The 18,309-nt window shown below is 71.4% G+C and overlaps 1 protein-coding gene across 1 annotated transcript; it reads right to left on the reverse strand.

Annotated features, from left to right (window-relative positions):
* Positions 1–1,470: 1,470 nt before the first annotated feature.
* Positions 1,471–16,771, reverse strand: AURANDRAFT_70922 (hypothetical protein; the record flags this gene model as incomplete). The annotated part of the gene is made up of 11 exons (XM_009035663.1): positions 1,471–1,860; positions 2,977–3,209; positions 4,236–5,621; positions 5,832–6,226; positions 6,423–6,561; positions 7,123–7,925; positions 8,360–9,250; positions 9,638–11,662; positions 12,162–13,526; positions 14,157–14,229; positions 14,562–16,771. The coding sequence occupies 11 exons, from the start codon at positions 16,769–16,771 to the stop codon at positions 1,571–1,573; spliced, it is 9,810 nt and encodes a 3,269-aa protein (XP_009033911.1).
* Positions 16,772–18,309: the final 1,538 nt, after the last annotated feature.

Genomic DNA, 18,309 nt, shown 5'->3' on the forward strand with positions numbered 1-18,309 from the left:
CAGCCCGTCGCGTTGTCGTCCGCGAGGCGAAAGAGAGCGCCGAGGACGGCCACTTCGGGGTGGGCCGTCTGGAAGCCAAAGTGGTGGCCGTCGCCCTGGAGCGGCGAGCCGCAGACGTAGGCCTGGGCGCGCGCGCGGTCGAAGACGGGGAGCCGCGGGTACCTCGCGAGGGCGGCGGCGCCCGCGGCGTCGAACGCGGCGACGCCCGCGGCGTTGAAGTGGAAGTTGTCGAACGTGTCGTCGTGCAATTTGCAGTGGCCGCCGAACGTCGGGTCGGGCTCCAACACGCCCGTCGCGCGGACGCGCGCGGCCGCGGCGGCGAACGTCGCCGCGGTGTCGGTCCTGTGCTTCGCGGCTTTGGCGTCGAAGCGATCCGCGAGGTCCGCCGCCGGCCCGTCGTGAAGTGGCGGCGCGCGGCCCGCGTGGAACGCGGCCTCCTGGTCCTCGTAGGCGCGGAGGATCTCCCCCCCCGCACTCGCCTTCAACGGGTCGCATTTCGGCGACGCGAGCGCGACGACGACGTTCAGGCCGGCCTCGCGCAGCGCCGCGAGGTCCGCGGCGACGGCGTCTAAACGGCTCGCGAGGTCGGCCGTCGACGCGAGCCCGCAGACGGTGCCCTGATAATCGGTCGGGCTCCACAGCGCGTGCAGCGCCGGAAGCTGCACGTAGACCAGGTCGCCGGGGCGCGCCTCGGCCTCGAGCGTGGCCTTCGTCGCGTGCCAATCGTGCAACTTGTAGAAGGACACGTGGCGCAGCGAAGCGCCGCACGCCGTCGGCGCGCCGAACATGCCCCGGGGCTCCTGGGCGGCCTTCTTGAGGCGCGCCGCGAGCTCGGCGACGCGCGCCGGGTCCCCGTCCCCGAGCACGTATCCCTGGCATAAAACCGCGTGGAAGTTCCGCATCGTCGAGTCGCCCGCGTTGATCAGGCGCCGGCCGCCGGCCGTCATATCGCGGAACGCGTCGGCCGGGTTCTGGGGTTTGACGCACGCGCCCCCGCGGACGCCGCACGTCCGAGCCCGAAGGCGCCAGGCCCTGGAGCGATTCCACGAGCCGTCCTCCACAGACTCCGGTTCCAGCACAAATCTGTCCAGGTGTGCCGCCCACCGGTCGAGATCGGCCTGGAGCGAGTCCTCGCGTATGGGGAACGTCGCGCTTTTCTCGCAGGCGTCGCAGGCGTCCGTGGCGCCGGCGACCCGGACCAGGGCGACGACGACGCATGCGACCCACATCGCGGCGCAAGCTACTGCAGCAGCGAAGATCGCTGTTCTCTCTCCCCTCCCTGCGCCGCGGCTAACTGGCGGAGACGATGGCCTGGGCTCCAAAGACGCCTCCAAAGGCCCCCCTACGGAACTTTCAAGGCGGCGATCAACGTACATCTACGCCGGCGCAATGACGAAAATCCCGACGTAGGTTACTCGCGACTACTAGTATCGCGGCGCGGCGCCTGGACCAGCTCGAGGCTCGCCCGGTCCGGCCGTAATTTTTATTCGGCGTTCCCTCGCGACCTCTCGTGGTCTTGGCTTCTTGCGGTCTGGTGCCTGGCGGCCCTCGGAGTCGCGGTCATCGTGACCTACTTCGTCTTCTTGCCCTCGTCGACCTTCTGCGCGAACGCGGCGCCGTAGAGCCACGTCATGATGACGGTGTAGCCCACGCCCATGGGCGGCATGCGGTCGCCCGCGGGGAAGAGGAACATGTTCAGGAGCGCGGCCGCCGTCATGAACATGAACGTCGCGGCGAGCATGCGCTGCTCGGGCTCGCGCATCCGCACGCCCGCGAGGCATTGGAAGAAGATCATGATGTTCTTGACGAAGTCGACGCCGAAGACCATCATGTGCCACTCGTCGGGCTGCGAGAGGTGGCCTACGGCGCGTTCGCGTGGCGAGACGCGAGCGGTCGCGCGCCGCGCCGCTTCGCCGCCGGGACGCGTCGCGCGCGCCGGGACGCGTCGCGTTCGCCGACTCGACGCCGAGCGCGCGAGCGGGACGCGGCGACGTTTCTCCCGGACGAGGCGGCGAAACGTCGGGGCATTCACGCGCGAGACGGCGCAACGTCGGGGCGCCGCGGATTCACCTTCCGTGATCGTCTCGATGAAGCCCTTCAGGCCGCCGTTCAGGACGGGCAGGAGGAAGACAAACGCGACGACGGCGTGGAGCTTAAAGATGTTCGTAAACGAGAAGGGCGTGGGCAGATCCACAGCCATTATGTACAGTCAAAGCGGTGTCGGAGATCCTGCTGCCTCAGCAGATTGAGGAGGACGCTTTCTAGCTTGTGGCTTTCGGCGACGGCAAGCGCCTCTCATCGCTCACCGCCATGGTCTGGCCCATCATCGCCCTCCTCGTGACGCTCGCGCGCGGGCTCCCGCGGAACTGCGCCGGTCCCACGGCGCTCCCGGACGACTTCTTGCTGCCGGAGGCCGAGGCCTTGGACTGCGGTCTCCCCGTGTCGCGGTCCTACCTCCTGTCGGCGCACAACATGGTGCTCGTCGTCGAGGCGCCCGCCGAGGCGCCCGTCGCCGGCGAGCCGTATTCGATGACGGTCCGCGGCTGCGACGCGGCGGCGCCCGGGCCGTGGACGGACGCGTACTCGTTCGCGGCGCCGGACTTCGCCTGGTGCGAGCCCGACGCGCTCGAGCTCTGGGCGCGCGCGCGGGGCCCGACGATCGAGGTCGCGGACGTGACGCCGTCGGCGACGGAGTGCGCGTGGACGCTCGCGTTCCCGCGGGGCCTCGCGGCGGGCGACTACGAGATCGACGTCCTGAACATTTGGCTCCGCGGCTGGGCCGAGCCCGCGAAAGAACCCGAGCGCGAGCGGAAAGGGGTCGCGCTCGCGGGCGAGCCCTTCGACTGGCGAAGCCCCCCCCTCAAGCGCGGGAGCCCGTTCATGCCTTGCGTCCAGCGCTGCATGCTCTTCGAGCAGTGCGTCGGATGGACGCAGTATCGGCCGCCGGCGTCCGTCGTTTCGAGGGCCGCGCGCGACGATCGTCCCGCAGGTACCCGCCGGGCAAGCCGCCGTGGTGCCACATGTTCTCGCGCGTCGACGGCGACGCGAAGGTCGACGACCCCGCGGTCCGCGCGGCCGCGGAGCTTCCGCCCGGCCGGCCGCAGATGGCGGTCCCGACGCCGGCCCGCAACGCCACGCGCGACGAGCTCGCGGCCTTGATCGCCGGGGCCATTAGCGGGCCCCGGAGGCCCGAGCCGGTCGTCAAGTACCTCGGGGGCATCGTGAACGCGAAGAACGGGTGGACCACGAAGCTCCTGCGCAGCCCCTGCCGGCGCCAAGCCCACGCGCTCGGGTCGCCGGTCGCCGCGGCGGTCGCCGCGGGGCCCGCGGCGCCGCCGGCGCCGCGCCCGGCGTGCCCGGGCGGCGACGCGCCGGGCCGCTGGGTCCGGCTCGACTGCGGCGCGACGGCGGCCGCCGGGGACGCGGCCGAGTGCGCGGAGATCGCGCGGCAGCGGGCGGCGCCGCCGCACGCCCACTACAAGGTCGACGCGGACTGGGACTACGGCTACGCGTGGCGGCCCTACGACTGCGACGTGAAGCGACGCCCGCCCGCCGAGGCCGTCGCCTGCCTCAAGCGTCGGAACGTCAGCGCCGTCGTCCTCGCCGGCGACTCGCTGATGCAGGCCTGCGCTCCGCAGTTCTTCGAGGCCATCGGCGCCCGGGCGGGCGTCGAGGTCTTCCACGAGCGCATGGACTTCGGGCCCGGCGCCGACGGTCGCGTACTCCGTCGCCTCGAGGAACGCGTGCCCGCGGGCGGCCTCGGGATCGTCTTCGCGAATTTCGCGGTGCAACACCTCGAGTGGGGCAAGACGTCCCGCGAGGTCGAGGCGCTCGTCGAAGGCTTCGCGAAGAACGACCGCGTCCGCGACCTCACCTGCCGCCGCGAGATCCGGACGCAGTTCGTCCAGTTCGGCGGCGTCGCCGTCCACGGGTTCCGCGAGCCCTACTGCACCTACAACCGGAGCCGCGCGTTCTCGGACCTCATCCGCCGCGGCCTCGCGCCGCTGGGCTGGGGCTTCGTCGACGCCTGGAACCCGAGCTCGAGCCGCCCCGAGGGCTCCGAGGACGGCATGCACGTGCACGGCCCGACGTGCTCGACGATCGTGCAGCTCCTCTTCCACGAGATCTGCCGCGACGGCGCGCGGGAGCGGGCCGGCTGCGGGTAGGGACGTGTTAGGCAGGGAGGTCTCCTTCTCGTCCACAGAGCTGACGGGGGGCGGGGATGGGATATTTACAGGAGGCAGGTGTGGGAGTCGGCGCCGAGGCGCGCGGACTTGCGCGGCGCGTTGAGGCGCGCGGACTTGCGCTTCTTCGCGCCGAGGCGCGCGGACTTGCGCTCCTCCCAGGCGGCGCGCTCGGCCAGCTTCTCCTCCATCAAGCCCATGGAGAGCGCGACGTCGTAGGCGAACCACGTGTCGCCGTCCGTGTCGACGACGATGAAGTCGCCCGACTTGTTCGTCGAGTCGTGCACGGGCTTGCCGTGCTCGTCGCGCGCGACGCGGTTGAGCTTAAAGCGCTGGAACTCGCAGGCGACGGGGAGAGACTCCTCGTCCAGCGGGTCCGGCTTGCATGCGAAGCTCGTCTCGCCGCGAGCGAAGGCGTCCTCGAGCTGGCCGAGCGCGTAGTAGCCGAGCCCGCGGCGCCGCGTCGTCAGGAGCATGGCGTCCGGCTTATTTTTCCACAAACGCTTGAACTGGCCGTCCCCGGGCTTGAACTGGCCGGCCTCTTGCCGCGCGAGCGCGTCGGCAGAGAGATTCTCGTCGTGCGCGTGCCCGGGCTTCCACCGGGACGCCAGCTCGCGCGCGACCGCGGCGGGCGTGAGCCCCCCGTCGCGGCGCGCGATCTTGACGTTCTTGCGCGCCTGGACCGTCACGCCCTTGGAGACCTTGCGCCTGCGCTCGAGCGCGGGGCCCTCGGGCATGGGCGTGCGGCCCGGCGCGCGCCGCTGGAGCCACTCCGGGAGCGTCGTCCCCGGCGCCCACGTGTCCGCGCCGTACATGGGGTGGCCGGGCAGGAGCGAACGGAGGTACTTGAGCTGGAGCTTGGTCCACCGCTCCGGAACCTGCCGCGTCGGCCACTGCGCGCACTTGACCTCGCCGAAGCGCGCCTTGGCCAACTCGATGAGGAGCGCCTCCGCGACGTCGCGGTGCTCGTCGGCGACGTGGGCGACGACGATCTTGCGCAAGGTGTGGCCGGCGGAGAGCATGGCCGCGCGGACGTCGTCGTCGTCTGCGGAGCAGATGTACCGCTCGTCGAGGCGGGCCGTATGATCGAAGGTGCGTTGCCCGCCGTAGGTCTGCACGCTCTCGTCGTTCGCGTCGAAGGCCGCGAGCACGTAGATCTCCGAGTCGATGTGGCCGTCGTCGGTCGTGCGCTCGTAGGGCTCGCGCTTGATCTGGTACTCCGCGAGGAGCTTCGTCGCGTCGCCCAGGAAGGCCGCGAGCTCGGGGTGCCGCTTTTTGAAATTCCGTTCGTCGAGGGCGCTGATGCGCGACGCCGGCGCGTACAGGGCCTTCTTCTTGAGCAGCTTCCCGCGCCGGTGCGCCTTGGACAGCTCGCCCGTGTCGACCTCGAGCCACGCGCCGACTTGAATGAGCGCCGAGACGCCCATATTCGGAGCTCTGGAGGTCCCGGCCCGAAACTGCCATCGCGCGACCGGGGGTAAATGGCGACCTGGGAGCAGGAAACGTGCCGCCTACATCAACCCTTAGCGGCCCTTTCCTTCGCGAGGGCCGCCTTGACCTTGGCCGAGGGATAGGCGCCGCCCTCGGGCGGGAGCGCGTGCTTCGGGGGGGCGCGGCGGGTATGATTCTTCTCAGAGCTCCGCGGACGAGAGCTTGGTGACGCAGCCGACGAGCGACGGGTCGTTCGGGTCCCAGAGGCCGTCCCACTTCGTGACCTTGCCCTTGTCGTCGAAGGTGAACGTGAAGAGGATCGGGTTGTTGGTGATGAGGCACGCGGGGGCCTTGCCCGCGCCGTCGACGTTGATGACGAGGCTGAAGGCGACGGCGACCTTCTTCGCGACGGAGTCGAGGACGACGAACGGGTCGCTCGGGTGGAAGACGGAGACCATGGAGCCCCACGTGGCCGCGAACTCCTTCACGAGGTCGTCGGGCGACCCGGAGCCCGTCTGCGGGCCGGACCAGTCCCACTCGATCGTCGGCGCGAAGTACTTCTTCGCCATCTTGGCCATCGAGCCCGACGCCATCGTCTCGGTCATGGCGGCCTACGCGATTCGCGCGGATGTCGAGATCTTTCGGTGCGAGCGCGTCTTCGTCGCCGCGGCGACCCGGGATATCGAGATCTCTCGTCGCGCGCGTCGTCCGGGCGCGCGGGGTCTTCTGCCGATATCGACGAGGCCTCTCGACGCACGCGACGTTCGGGGGAGCGGGGGAGCACCCGATGCCGGCGCGGCGGCGCGCGAGGAGGTCGTTCGCGACGACGTAGGACTCGGCCTTGGTCATCGGGGAGATTTCCTTGGCGGAAGTCGGCGCGAAGGCGGCGAGGCAGATGGCGAGGATGGTCCGAGCGGCGGAGGTCTTCATGGTGATGGTGTGTGACCTGCGACGAGTTGTTGCGGGCGCGCGGCGCGAAGCGACGCGAGGCGCCGGTCGGCACGGTGCTTGTTTCCACGGAAGAATCCACAGGTCGCCAAAAAGATTCGCGTGCCCGAGGTACGGGCCCCTGCACGACGGTCCGGCCCCGGGACGGGGGCCGGGGACGGCGGGCACGGGGGTTCCGGCACGGTAAATGCGCTCCGGGCACGCGGCCCGGCACGGGCCCGGCACGCGGCACGGCACTCGGCACGGGCCCCCGGGCACGGGCCGGGCACGGGCCACGCGGCCCGGCACGGGCCCGGCACTCGGCACGGGCCCCGGGCACGGGCCGGGCACGGGCCGGGGAGGCCCGGCACGGGCCCGGCACGGGGCCCCGGGCACGGCCCGGGCACGGGCCGGGGACGTGGCCGGGGACCGCGGCACGCACCGTTGTGCAGGGCCCCCTCCCGAGGTTGCAGGAGGACTCCGTCGCCGCGCGGGTTCGAGTAGCTCAAACAAGGGGGCTTATGCGCCGCGCGAGCGCGGCTATGGACATTGTGCCGGGCCTTGCGAGGCCTCGACCTACCACGGCCCGAAGGCGCGCTGCATGGCCCGAGCCTGCTGCTGCATGGCGCGCTGCTGCTGCCGGATCGCCCTTTGCTGCTGTAACTGGGCGAGCCGCTGCTGCTGCCGCAGGGCGCGAGCCTGCTGCTGAGCTTGCTGCTGAGCCTGCAGCTGCGCGAGGCGCTGCTGCTGCTGCAGGGCGCGAGCCTGAGTCTGGGCCTGCGCCTGCGCGAGGTGCGCCTGAGTCTGGGCCTGCGCCTGCGCGAGGCGCGCCTGAACCTGGGCCTGCGCCTGCGCGAGGTGCGCCTGAGTCTGGGCCTGCGCCTGCGCGAGGCTCGCCTGAACCTGGGCCCGCGCCTGCGAGACGAGAGCCTGCTGCTGGGCCTGCTGCTGCGAGACGAGAGCCTGCTGCTGGGCCTGCAGCTGCGCGGCGTGAGCTGCAGCCTGGGTCTGCTGCTGCGCGAGGAGAGCCTGAGCCTCGGCCTGCTGCCGCGCGGCGCGAGCTTGAGCGGCGGCCTGGGGCGACTCCTCCGATCGCGCGCGCTGCCGCTTCGGCGGAGCTTCTCCGTCGTCGTCGGACAGTTCGACGACATCGCCGTCGGCCTTGGCCTTGTCGTAGCGCTGCTGCGCGAGCTCCTCGGCGGTGAACGTCTTGGCCTCGAGCGGCTCGTCGTCGTCGGAGCCCGCGGCGGTCTCGCGCTTCACCGCGCGCTTGCGCTTCTTCTTGTCGGCGGGCCTCGTGGCGGCCGCCGGCGCGACCGCCGCCACGCCGAAGACCTCGAGCTCGAGCGCCTCGACCGTCTTGCCGATGGTCTCATACGGGACCTCCGCCGCCGCAGCGCACAGGCGCACGGTCGGCGCCAAGCCGCCGCCCGAAGGCGGTTCCACGCCGAGTTCCTCGCACAATTTAGCCACGCGCGCCTTGAGCGTCATAGCGGCGCGGTGTGGTGCCTCGAGCTCGTCCCGAGGTAGGCCAGCGGCGCGGCGTGGTGCCTCGGCCCGCTCGTCGAGAAGTGGACTCGTCGAGAAAGCCCCGGCGGCCGCGCCGGGGGTCGAGAAGTGTCGAGACGGCGGCGCGCACCGTGCCTCGCGACGCCTCTCGCGCCCGAAGCCATCCGGCCAGCCGGCGGGATATGTTAGGGAAGTGAGATGCCGGCCCGCCATCCCGAAAGAGGAGTCAGATGCACGAAAACGAGTTACCGATCCGCGGCCGTCTAGCGCCGCCCGCGGCGCGGCGCCGCGCGGCGCGTCGCGGACACGAGGCTCAACAGCCCGACGCCCAGCGCCAGCGCCGCCGTGCCGATGGTGAGGATGCTCGCCTCGTCCGGGTGGGCCTTGGCCCAGGACCGGGCGCCCTCGGCGTCCCAGGGCGTGTTCGTGAAGAGCTCCCTGTAGGGCGCGAACGCGTCGGCGAACGCGGCGCGCGAGTCCGGGATGCGGTCCAGGCGCGCGTAGAAGGCCGCGAGCAGCGCGTCGCTCGCCGGCGTCGCCACGCGCGGCAGGCCGTGCGCGGCGCCGAAGTCCGCGATAAACCCCGCGGCGCGCAACCGCGCCTTCCGCTTCGGCCGCTCGTCCGCGTCGCGCGCCCGGCGCAGGCTCGCGGCGAGCTGGGCGTCGGTCGCGCGGCCCACGAACTCGGGCGTCAGTTGCTCCCCGGGGCCCTCCCGCTCTCCGGCCTCGAAGCGGTCGAGCGCCTGCAGCGCGGCGACCATCGTCGCCGCGGCCGCGACGTCGACGGTCTCGGCGTAGGCGCGCTCGTAGTCTTGCTCGAGCGCCGCGGCGCCGGGCTCCACGCGGGCCGCGTAGGCCTCCACGGCGCCCGCGGCCGTCGCGACGGCCGCGTCGAAGTCGTCGCCGGTCCGCGACGACGGCTGCGCGTCGTCGAAGTCGTCCTTGAGGTAGCGCCCGCCCGTGAGCGACGCGTAGGGCGCGCAGGCGACGAGGAGCTCGGCCCAGGCCGGGTAGGCGGACGCGTCGAGCCAGCGCATCGTCGCTGTGGTGGTGGTTGTGGCGGCGGCGGGTTTCGGGAGTGCTCGCGGGGCTGCGCGGCGTCGGTCGCGCGTCGCGGGTCGTGTGTTGTGCGCGTCGAAGAGCTGCGCGGCGTCCGTCGCGTCGTTGGCGCGGTCCGGGTCGTGTTCGCGGACGAGGAGCTGCTTGGGAGAGCAAAGTTCGGAGCACGAGCGGCAGCCGCCGCCAAGCGCCCAGCCGCGACGCGCCGCCGCCAGCGACGCGCCGCCGCCAGCGACGCGTCCCCTCCCCGGCTCCCCCGCGTCGCCGAGTCGACAACAAGCACCCCCAGCAAAGAAAAGAAACGGGGAACAGTCTTCTAGCGAGGGCGGCGCCCGCCGGGCGCTCGCCGGCGGCGCCGCGGCGGCCCGTCGCGAAGCGGGCGGAGATCGTGCGAGCGGGGGTGGGGCCGGGGGGCGGGACCCCGCCGGGGGGGGGGGGTCAGCAACAAGGGGCCGGCGCGGCGATCCGGGCACGGCTCAGCAGCAGTCGGCCTTCTTCGCGGCGTGCTTGGCGCCGTTGACGCGGACGGGCTCGGGCGGCGCCTCCGGGTCGACGATCTCGAGCTTGACGATGTCCTTGCCGTCGTCTGTCGTGACCTTGTCGTCGTCGTCGTCGTCGTGGCCGTGGCGCGAGAAGCGGAACCCGTGCTTCTTCTTCGGGTCCTTGGCCTCCTTCTCCTTCTTCTCCTTGAGCTCCAGGAGCTTGATGCGCTTCTTCCAGTCCGCGATCTGCTTCGCGGAGAGCGTGTGTCGGATGGCGCCCTCGACGATGTCGAGGCCCAGCGCCTTCTTGCGCTTGTTCTCGAGGCTCACGGCGAGGTGGTGGCGGTAGGACTTGCGGCGCACCTTGCGGAAGAAGTTGAAGAACTTGAGCGGCCCGCCGCCGCCGGTGTCGTCGTCGTCGTCGTCCTCCTGCAGCAGGAGCTCGTCGGCCATGTCGCTCCAGGCGCTGCAGAGGGGGCACATGGCCTTGCCGCCGAACTTGAGCGTCGCGCTCAGCAGCATCTCGGCGACGCGGCGCACGGCCGCGTAGGCCTCGGGCGTCGACACGAGCGGGTGCGTCACGAAGAAGCCGAGCACGTTGAAGCCGACCTTGCGGCCGCCGCGGTTGTCGTAGAGCAACGGCGTGATGTCGATGCGGTCGAAGGCCCAGACCGCGTAGCGCTCGATGATGGGCCCGTCCTCGTTCTTGCAGGCGAAGCCGAGGTCCTTCATGCCCGCGATCGTCGCGTCGCGGTCGTTGTCGCGGATCGCGACGAAGATCTTGGCGAGCTTGCGCCGGTCCTGCTTGCCGAGGAAGGCGCACTGGCCGAAGTCGATGAGGCCCACGCGGCCGTCGTCCATGCAGATGATGTTGCCCGGGTGCGGGTCCACGTTGACGCAGCCGTCGAGCAAGATCTGGTAGCCCTCGGCCTGCGCGACGAGCTCCATGGTGTGGACGATGCGCTGGTAGTCGCCCATGATCTCCCGCGCCTTCGTCAGCCCGATGAGGAGCTGCTGGACCTTCGTGAAGGACTCGACGACCTTGCCCTCGACGATGTGCGTCTTCCGGCCGATCGTGCGGATGAGCTTCGACGGCCCGTGGAAGAGCGGGTTGTGCTTGTCCGCGTGGCTCGACGACGCGTCGCCGTGGCCGCCGTCGCTCGCCGCGGCGCCGGCTTCCGCGGCGCCCTGGATGCCCTCGACCTTGAGCGACTTGTCGTCCTTCAGGCCCTTGGCCTTGCGCATCTGCTCGAGGCAGTTCCGCGACACCTTCTCGAACGTCGTGCCCTGGAGGTGGTCCATCACCAACGTCTTGCGCGTCGTCAGCGCCTCGACGGGCTGGGGCACGACGAGCTTCTTCGGCATGAGGCCCGCGCGCTCCATGGCCACGCCGACGCGCTTGAGGTTGTCCGCCTCGTTCCGCAAATCGAGCTCGCGGATGTGCTGGTCCGCCTCGGCCTTCGTCGAGTCGTAGGCGTCGGGCAGGAACCGCCGCGTCAGCAGCAGGATGTTCTGCACGTCTAGGGCGAAGTGGATGTCGACCTCGGGGTACTGGATCTTGACGACGACGTCGCGCGTGTCGCTCTTGCCGTCGTGGTACTCGGGCCGCAGCGTGCCCTTGTACGTCTGCGCGAGCGACGCGGCGCCGAGGCACTTGGGCTCCATGTGCTCGAAGACGTCCGTGATGGACTTGCCCGTGGAGTCGTGGAAGACCTTGGCCATGACCGTGAAGGACCGCTCCGGCACCTCCGCGAAGAGGGGCTGCAGCGCGGCGTAGTACGGCTTCGGCAGCAGGCCCTTCATGAGCGCGAAGCGCTGGCCGTTCTTGATGAAGTAGCCGCCGAGCGTGCAGACGGCGACGAAGACGCGGTTCGCGCAGCGCTCGTGGAACTTGTACTTCTCGTCGTGGAACTCCTCCTTGTCCCAGCCCCAGAGCCGCCTCCGGAGCTTGAGCAGCTGGAAGTCCACAAAGGGCGGGATGACGAAGGAGTAGATCTGGATCACGCGCCGCGCGAGGAAGTAGTAGCGCCGGCACTTGTAGACGAGGAGCGCGAGCGGCAGCAGGATGAGCTGCGAGTAGTACCAGGGCGGAAGAAACTGTCGCACGCCGTCGACGACGGCGCGCGCGGCGTCGAGGCCCATGGCGGGCGCCGTTTCTTTTCAAAGGGCGTACGCCGCCCGGCCGCCGGGCGACGCGCGCCGGCCGGTCACCGCCCGCGCCCGCCCCCGCCCCCGGCCAGGGCCCGATGCACGCTGCCCGCGTCCCTGGCGGAGCCCTGCAATGACTGCCAGAAATAGTTATACCTTGCAAGGGGTAAAGTACCAAAAAAGTTGAAGTCGGGCACAAGTTTCGGATACGGCAGAATTTTCAGGTTTCAAGCGTCGCGCCGCTGCTGTCCCTTGATGGACCGCGTCGCGTTTCGACGACAAGGACGCCGCTCGCGGGACGGACCCCGCGGCGCGCCGGCGGGCTGCTGGACGACCGGCCGCGGCTAACGCGACGGAGCCCCCGCGCCCCTTTCCCAAAAAAAAACAAATACAAATCCCCTTAGCCCGTGATGGCCGTGACGATCTGCTGGGCGAAGCCGAGGATGGAGAGGAAGGTCATCGAGAGGGCGATGGCCACGGAGACGGCGAGCTGGAGCTTGGACCGGCGGTAAGCGCGGCGGTGGATGCAGACGATGTCGAAGAAGCAGGGGAGCACGAAGGCCAGGCCCGGGCCGAAGCAGATGCCCACGAAGGCGATGATGTCCGTCAGGTCCCCCACGACGACGGCGATGGTCGCCGTCGCCGCGACGAGCGCGGTCCGCGCGAAGACGACGCGGATGCCGCCGTCGTGCTCGCCGACGAAGATCGAGTCGCCGCGGTCGGTCTCGAGGTCCTGCGCCAGGAGCTTGCGCGCCTCCGGCGGCAGCGTCGACGACTCGGGCCGCGCGTCGCGGAAGCGCGCGCCCGGCCCCTCGCCCCAGTTCTGCTCGATCTGCGAGATCATCGGCGAGAACTGGAGCGGGTACTTGAGGAGCACCGCGACGACGACGAGGCCGTTGACGAGCCCCGGGATGCCGCCCTTGCCGAACTCGTCGATGAGGTTCAGCGTGACGGGGTCGTCGGGCGACGCGAAGGCCAGCGCGCCGACGCAGCCCGTCACCACGAGCACGGCCGAGATGCCCGCGAGGGACGTGAGGACGAGCTCGCCGATGCGCTCGGGCTCGCTCAGCGTGTTCGCCATCTGGCAGAGCGTCGCCGGGATGCCCTCGAAGGCGTAGCAGAGCATGCCGAAGAACTTGACGAGGTACCAGTAGCGGTCGTCGCTCGGCGCGAGCGAGTCGTTGTGCGCCTCGCCGCGCGTCGCCAGGCGCTCGCCGGCGTAGACCATGACCGTGCCCCAGGCGACGACGTAGCAGGCCGTCGCGACCTTGGCGGGCTGGCCCAGGTCCCGGAAGTGGCGCAGGTTGCACGGCACCGCGACGAGCGGCGCGAGCAGCACGGTCCACTGCACCCTGCTCAGCCCGCCGGGCATGAGCTCCCGGAGGGTCGCCGTCACGAAGCTAAAGTAGGCGCAGCACACGCCGAACTGGTAGCCGATGACCATGACGTCGACGAGGCGCTTGCCCAGCGTGCCGCCGAGCAGGTCGTAGCCCAGGTCCTGATAAGTAAAAACGCGGATGCCCCGCTCCTCGATGGCGCCCTTGGCCCGCAGCATGGCCATCATGGACCACATCATGGCGCCCGACACGGCGACGAACATGGGGAAGAAGGCGCCGAGCCCCGCCGTCGCCACGCCCTGGGGCAGGGCGAGGTTGCCCACGCCCATGGACATCATGAGGGCCACCATCATCATCTGGGCGAAGGGCGCCTTCGGGTCGCCGGCGTGGCGGTCGGGCTGCCCCATGGCCGGGAGTGTTCTCGTCGTGCGCTGCCCGCAGGCTTTACACTTTGAGCGTCATCGCGCCGAGAGTTTTGGAATTCGGGCTTGCCTTGCTTCAATGTTGCAGTGCACCCGCGATAGTGCAGTGAGGCGGACCTGAGCTGGCGGCATCAGAGCTTGAGGCCCTCACCCGTGTCCTTCCTCGTCACGCGTGCCCACCGCTCGACGGAGTGCTCCGACCACCAAAGAGCGACGCTTCGCCTCCCGATCCGCTCGTCCCATTACCCGAGCTCACACACACACCGCCGCGCACGACTCGGCATCACGCGCAGACAAAATCATGATGCTCGCGCTTGTACTCCTTCCCATGTCTGCAACGGCCCTCGGCGGCTTCGCGCGCACGGCGCCGCCCTTCGCGACGAGCAGCATCGTCCCGGAGCTGGCCGGCGGCGGCCACCTGCAGCTGGCCGTGCCGGGCACGCGCGTCGGCGACCGCGTCTGGCCCGCGGCGGGCAGCCTCTGCGCCTACGTCGAGCGCCACGCCGCCGTCGCGGGCAAGAACGTGCTGGAGCTGGGCTGCGGCACGGGCGCCGTCGGCATCTTCGCGGCGGCCTCCGGCGCGGCGCACGTCGAGATGACCGACGGAGCGAACGTCGAGCTCGCGCGGCGCAACGCTTTGGTGAACCGGCGGCGCACCTGCGACGTCGCGGTGAACGAGTACTGGTGGGGCGACTTCTTCGAGCCCGCGGCGGGCTGCGTCGACGTCGTCCTGGGCAGCGACGTCACGTACGACTCCGACGCGCACGAACCCCTCCTCGACGCGCTCGAGGAGTTGCTGGCCGGCGGCGCGACGGCGCTGCTCGCGCACCAGCACCGGCGGCTCCAGTCCGTGCTCGACCGCGAATCGAGCCTCTACCGCTTCGCGGCCGCCGCGAAGTCCCGCGGCTTCGACGTGGCGAGCGCGCACGTCGACCGGTCCGACGCGCTCGCGCCCGTGGAGATCCTCGAGGTGAAGCTCAGCCCCGACGCCCAGCTCGCGGGCCTCCTCGACGCGTTCCCCCTGTAACATTTTGCGGCTCTGGAGGGACGGCGTTACTTCACTTCTCCGCGTCCCGGACGGCCTGCTTCCAGCTCGCGACGAGGGCCTTGGCGGCCATGGCGAGCTTCTTGTCCGGCGCCTTCTTGAGCTCGGCGACGGTCTTGCCGATGCTCGTCGACTTCATGACGCCGACGGTGATGTGGGAGTCGTTGAGCCGCTTCACGAGGCGGATCGCGGCGCCGTAGTCCTGGGCGCCGACGGCGGCCGCGAGCTCGCCGTTGATGCCCTCGACGTCGCCCGCGGGCATGGGCGGCGCCTTGGGCGTCGACGGCGCCTTGGGCGGCGGCGAGAGGAGCTGCGTCGGCGGCGGCGGGCCGCCCTTCGCGGGCGGCGCGGGCGACGGCGCGCGCGGCTTCGGCGCCGCGGCCTTCTTCTTCTTCTCCGGCGCGGCGGCGGCGGCGTCCTCGAGGGGCCGCTTCTTCGCCGGCGCCGCCGCCTTGGGCGACGGCTTCGCGGCGGCTTTCGGCGACGGCCGCGCGGCGGCCTTGGGCGACGGCCGCGCGGCGGCGGCGCCGTCCGCGGGCGCGGCGTCGACGTCGACGGGCGCGACGGGCGGCGGCGGCGCCGACGACGGCGGCGGCGCGCCCGCGAGTTTGCGCAGCAGCGCGGCGTCGGGGTGCTCCACGGGGAGGTCCTCCGGGCAGTCCGCCGCGCGCCACTTGTCGAGGACGTCGACGGCGCCGAGCAGCCCCGGGCCGTAGCCGCGGAACGAGTGCGCCAGCAGCGCCTGCGACGCGACCATGGTCGCGTGGTAGGACGTGTAGGCGTCCATGTCGACGTCCCAGCGGTGCGTCGCCTGGTCCTGCGCGTTGAGGAGGAACGTGATGCCGAGCTGCACCGACGCGTCCGCGTCCGTCGCCCCGAAGCAGCGGAGGCACTCGACGTACTCGCCGACCAGATGCACGTCGCGCTCGCGGATGGCGATGCCGATGTGCTCCTTGATGAAGGCGTGCTCGTGGGGCAGCAGGTCCGGCTCGAGCGCGAGCTCGCCCCAGTTGTTGAGCGTGAAGACGACGTGCGTGACGAGGTAGCACTGGTCGACGTAGGCGTCCCAGGGCAGGTCCGCGGGCCCCCTGTAGGGCCGCAGGGTCCGCAGGTGCGCGAGCACCTCGGCGTAGGCGCACCCGATGTCCACGGACGCGCGCTCCGCGTAGTAGCTGTGGATCAGCGAGTTGCAGAGCGTCCGGTACTTGGACGCGGTCTCCCCGGAGAGCACCTCGGGCACGTCGTCGGGCGGGCCGCCGGGGCACCGCGCCGGGTCCCAGCCCAGGTAGTCCACGGGGCCGTAGGGCAGGAGCGGCGGCTCGCCGTCGGGGGCCGCGTACTCGCCCGCGCAGTCGACGGCGCGCTTCACGTCCTCCTTGAGCTTGTGCGAGCTCACGCCGACGCGCTCCATGCAGTAGATGCCCACGACGGTCTCCAGGATGTTCTGGGGCGACGGCCGGAGCGTCGCGGAGTGGCGCCAGCCGCGCGCCACGACGCCGTGGCGCCATCGTTGGGCCAGCTGCTCGACGTACATGAGCGCGCGCGACCGCACGGGGTCGCCCGTCACCGTGGCGACGTCGAAGAAGCACTGGACCATGTCGTTGCCGAAGTGCTCGAAGTTCTTCTCCTCCGTGGCCATGGCGAAGATCGCGTCGAGGCCGTTGAGCACGGCCTTGCGCCGCGCGTTGCCCATCCAGCACTCCGTCCAGCTCCGCGAGCGGCCCTCCGTGGACGCCGTCGGCGCCGGCGCGGGGGCGGCGCCGGCGACGACGACCTTCTTCTTCGCCGGGGGAGCCGCGCGGGCCGCGGCGTTTTTCGGCGACGGCGCGGCGGCGCCGCCGCCGTTGCGCCGGCGGACGGCGTCCACCAAATCCTCCCAGGACGTGGACAGCGCTAAACCCAAAGCCTTGGCGGCCTGCATGCGCTCGAACTCGCGCTCGTCCCGGCCCGCGTCCCACTCCTTCTGCTTCCGCTTGAACTCGCGCTCCGCGCGCGCGTCGAGGTCGGCGCGCTCGGCAGGTCCGACGTCCTTCCACATGGTGCCCAGCAGCTCCATGACGCCCTTCTGGGCCAGCTGCGGGTTCGCCCGCGCGACGTCGTTGTTCCGCAGCCGGAAGAACGTCGTCCAGGAGCTCAGCTTCTTCGGCGGGGCGGGGATGGCCACCTCGACGCCCGTCGCGGCGTCCTTGACCTTGGACGACTTCTTCACGCGCTCGCCGCTGCTCATGGTGGCGCGATACGCGTCGCGGCGCGGCCGTGCGGCGCCGGTCTCGGTCTCTGGCGCGCGCAGCAGGGCCGGCGCAGGGCCGCGACCTCGCGCGCGACGGCGGGCTTGGCCTTGGCGGCAGCGAGCGCGGCTTCACGCGGGCACTTGCCGGCAAGGACGGCCGACGCCGTCGTCGGGCTGCCCGCGCCGTCGCGCGTCGTCGCTGCCCGGCAGCCCGCGGCCGCCGCAAGCATGTGCTCGTCGGCGGCGGGCAAGGCGCGGCAGCAGCGGAGCCTCCTCGGCCTGAGCCCGCGGGCCTGGGTCGGCCTCGGCGTCGTCTGGGCCTTGGCGGCGCTGTACCGGTCGGCGCCGCTCTTCGCGCCGCCGCCGCCGCCCGCGCCGCCGGTCGCGGACCGGACGGCCTACGTGCAAGCCCTCGAGCGCTACGTCGTCGAGTCGAACCGCACCATCGCCCAGCTGCACGCGAAGCTCCGCGAGAAGACCTTCGGGACCGCGGCGCCGCCGCGGCCGCCCGCGGCCGCGGCGCCCAAAGCGGCGGCGGCGCCGCCGCCCAAGGCGCCGGCGGCGGTCCCGAAGGCAAGCGCCGCGTCGTCGGCGCCGGGCCGCGCGCCGTGGGCGCCCGTGGCGCTCGAGGCCGGCGACTGGGTCGTCTACCTCCGCGTGCAGAAGACGGGCAGCCAGACGCTCTGGATGACGCTCGTCGACGCCTGGGACGGGTCCCTCTGGTCGCCGTCGTCCAAGTGCGTCCGCGGCCCCTTCTGCGGCCACAAGTGCGAGGACGTCCTCACGAAGGCGTTCCGCGACCACAAGAAGGCGCGCAAGTGCCAGCTCTTCGTCCGCGCGCACGCGAACTGGTACGACTACGAGCGGGCCCTCGCGGGGCTGCCGAACCCGGAGCGGAACCGCATCCGCTGGCTCGCCTTCTTCCGGGACCCCGTCAAACGGGCGCTCAGCGAGCACGACCACGTCACGCGGGGCTTGGTCGCGCAGTTCGGGCCCCACACCTTCGGCAAGGCCTGGGACTACGACTTCACGGATTCGTCCAAGAGCTCCCTCGACGACTGGCTCGCCTGCGACGCCTGCGCGCGCGGGTCGCGGAACCGGCAGACGCGTTTCCTGGCCGGATTGGCGACGACGGGCGAGTTCGCGGACCGGGAGGCCTCGGCGGCGGGCGACGCGGCGCTCCTCGCGGCGGCGCTGAAGAACCTGGATCGGTGCGCCTACGTCGGCGTCCTCGACCGCTTCCAGGACGCCATGCTGCTGCTGAAGATGACGTTCCCGCACGCGCTCCGCCGCTTCACGTCCTACAAGAACGAGCACCACCCGAAGCTCGCGGGCGACAAGCCCGCCCACTCGGCGGCGGCCCTGGCGAAGCTGCGGCAATTGAACGAGCTCGACGTCGCGCTCTACGAGCGCGCGAAGCTGGTCTTCGACGCGGACTTCGAGGCCATGGTCGCGCAGCTGCCGCCCGCGCACGCGAACCGGCGCTTCCGCCAGAAGGGGCGGACCTTCGTGCTGTCGTAACCAAGGGAAGCGTC

Source organism: Aureococcus anophagefferens, assembly GCF_000186865.1.
Source record: "Aureococcus anophagefferens unplaced genomic scaffold AURANscaffold_3, whole genome shotgun sequence".
NCBI lineage: Eukaryota > Pelagophyceae > Pelagomonadales > Pelagomonadaceae > Aureococcus > Aureococcus anophagefferens.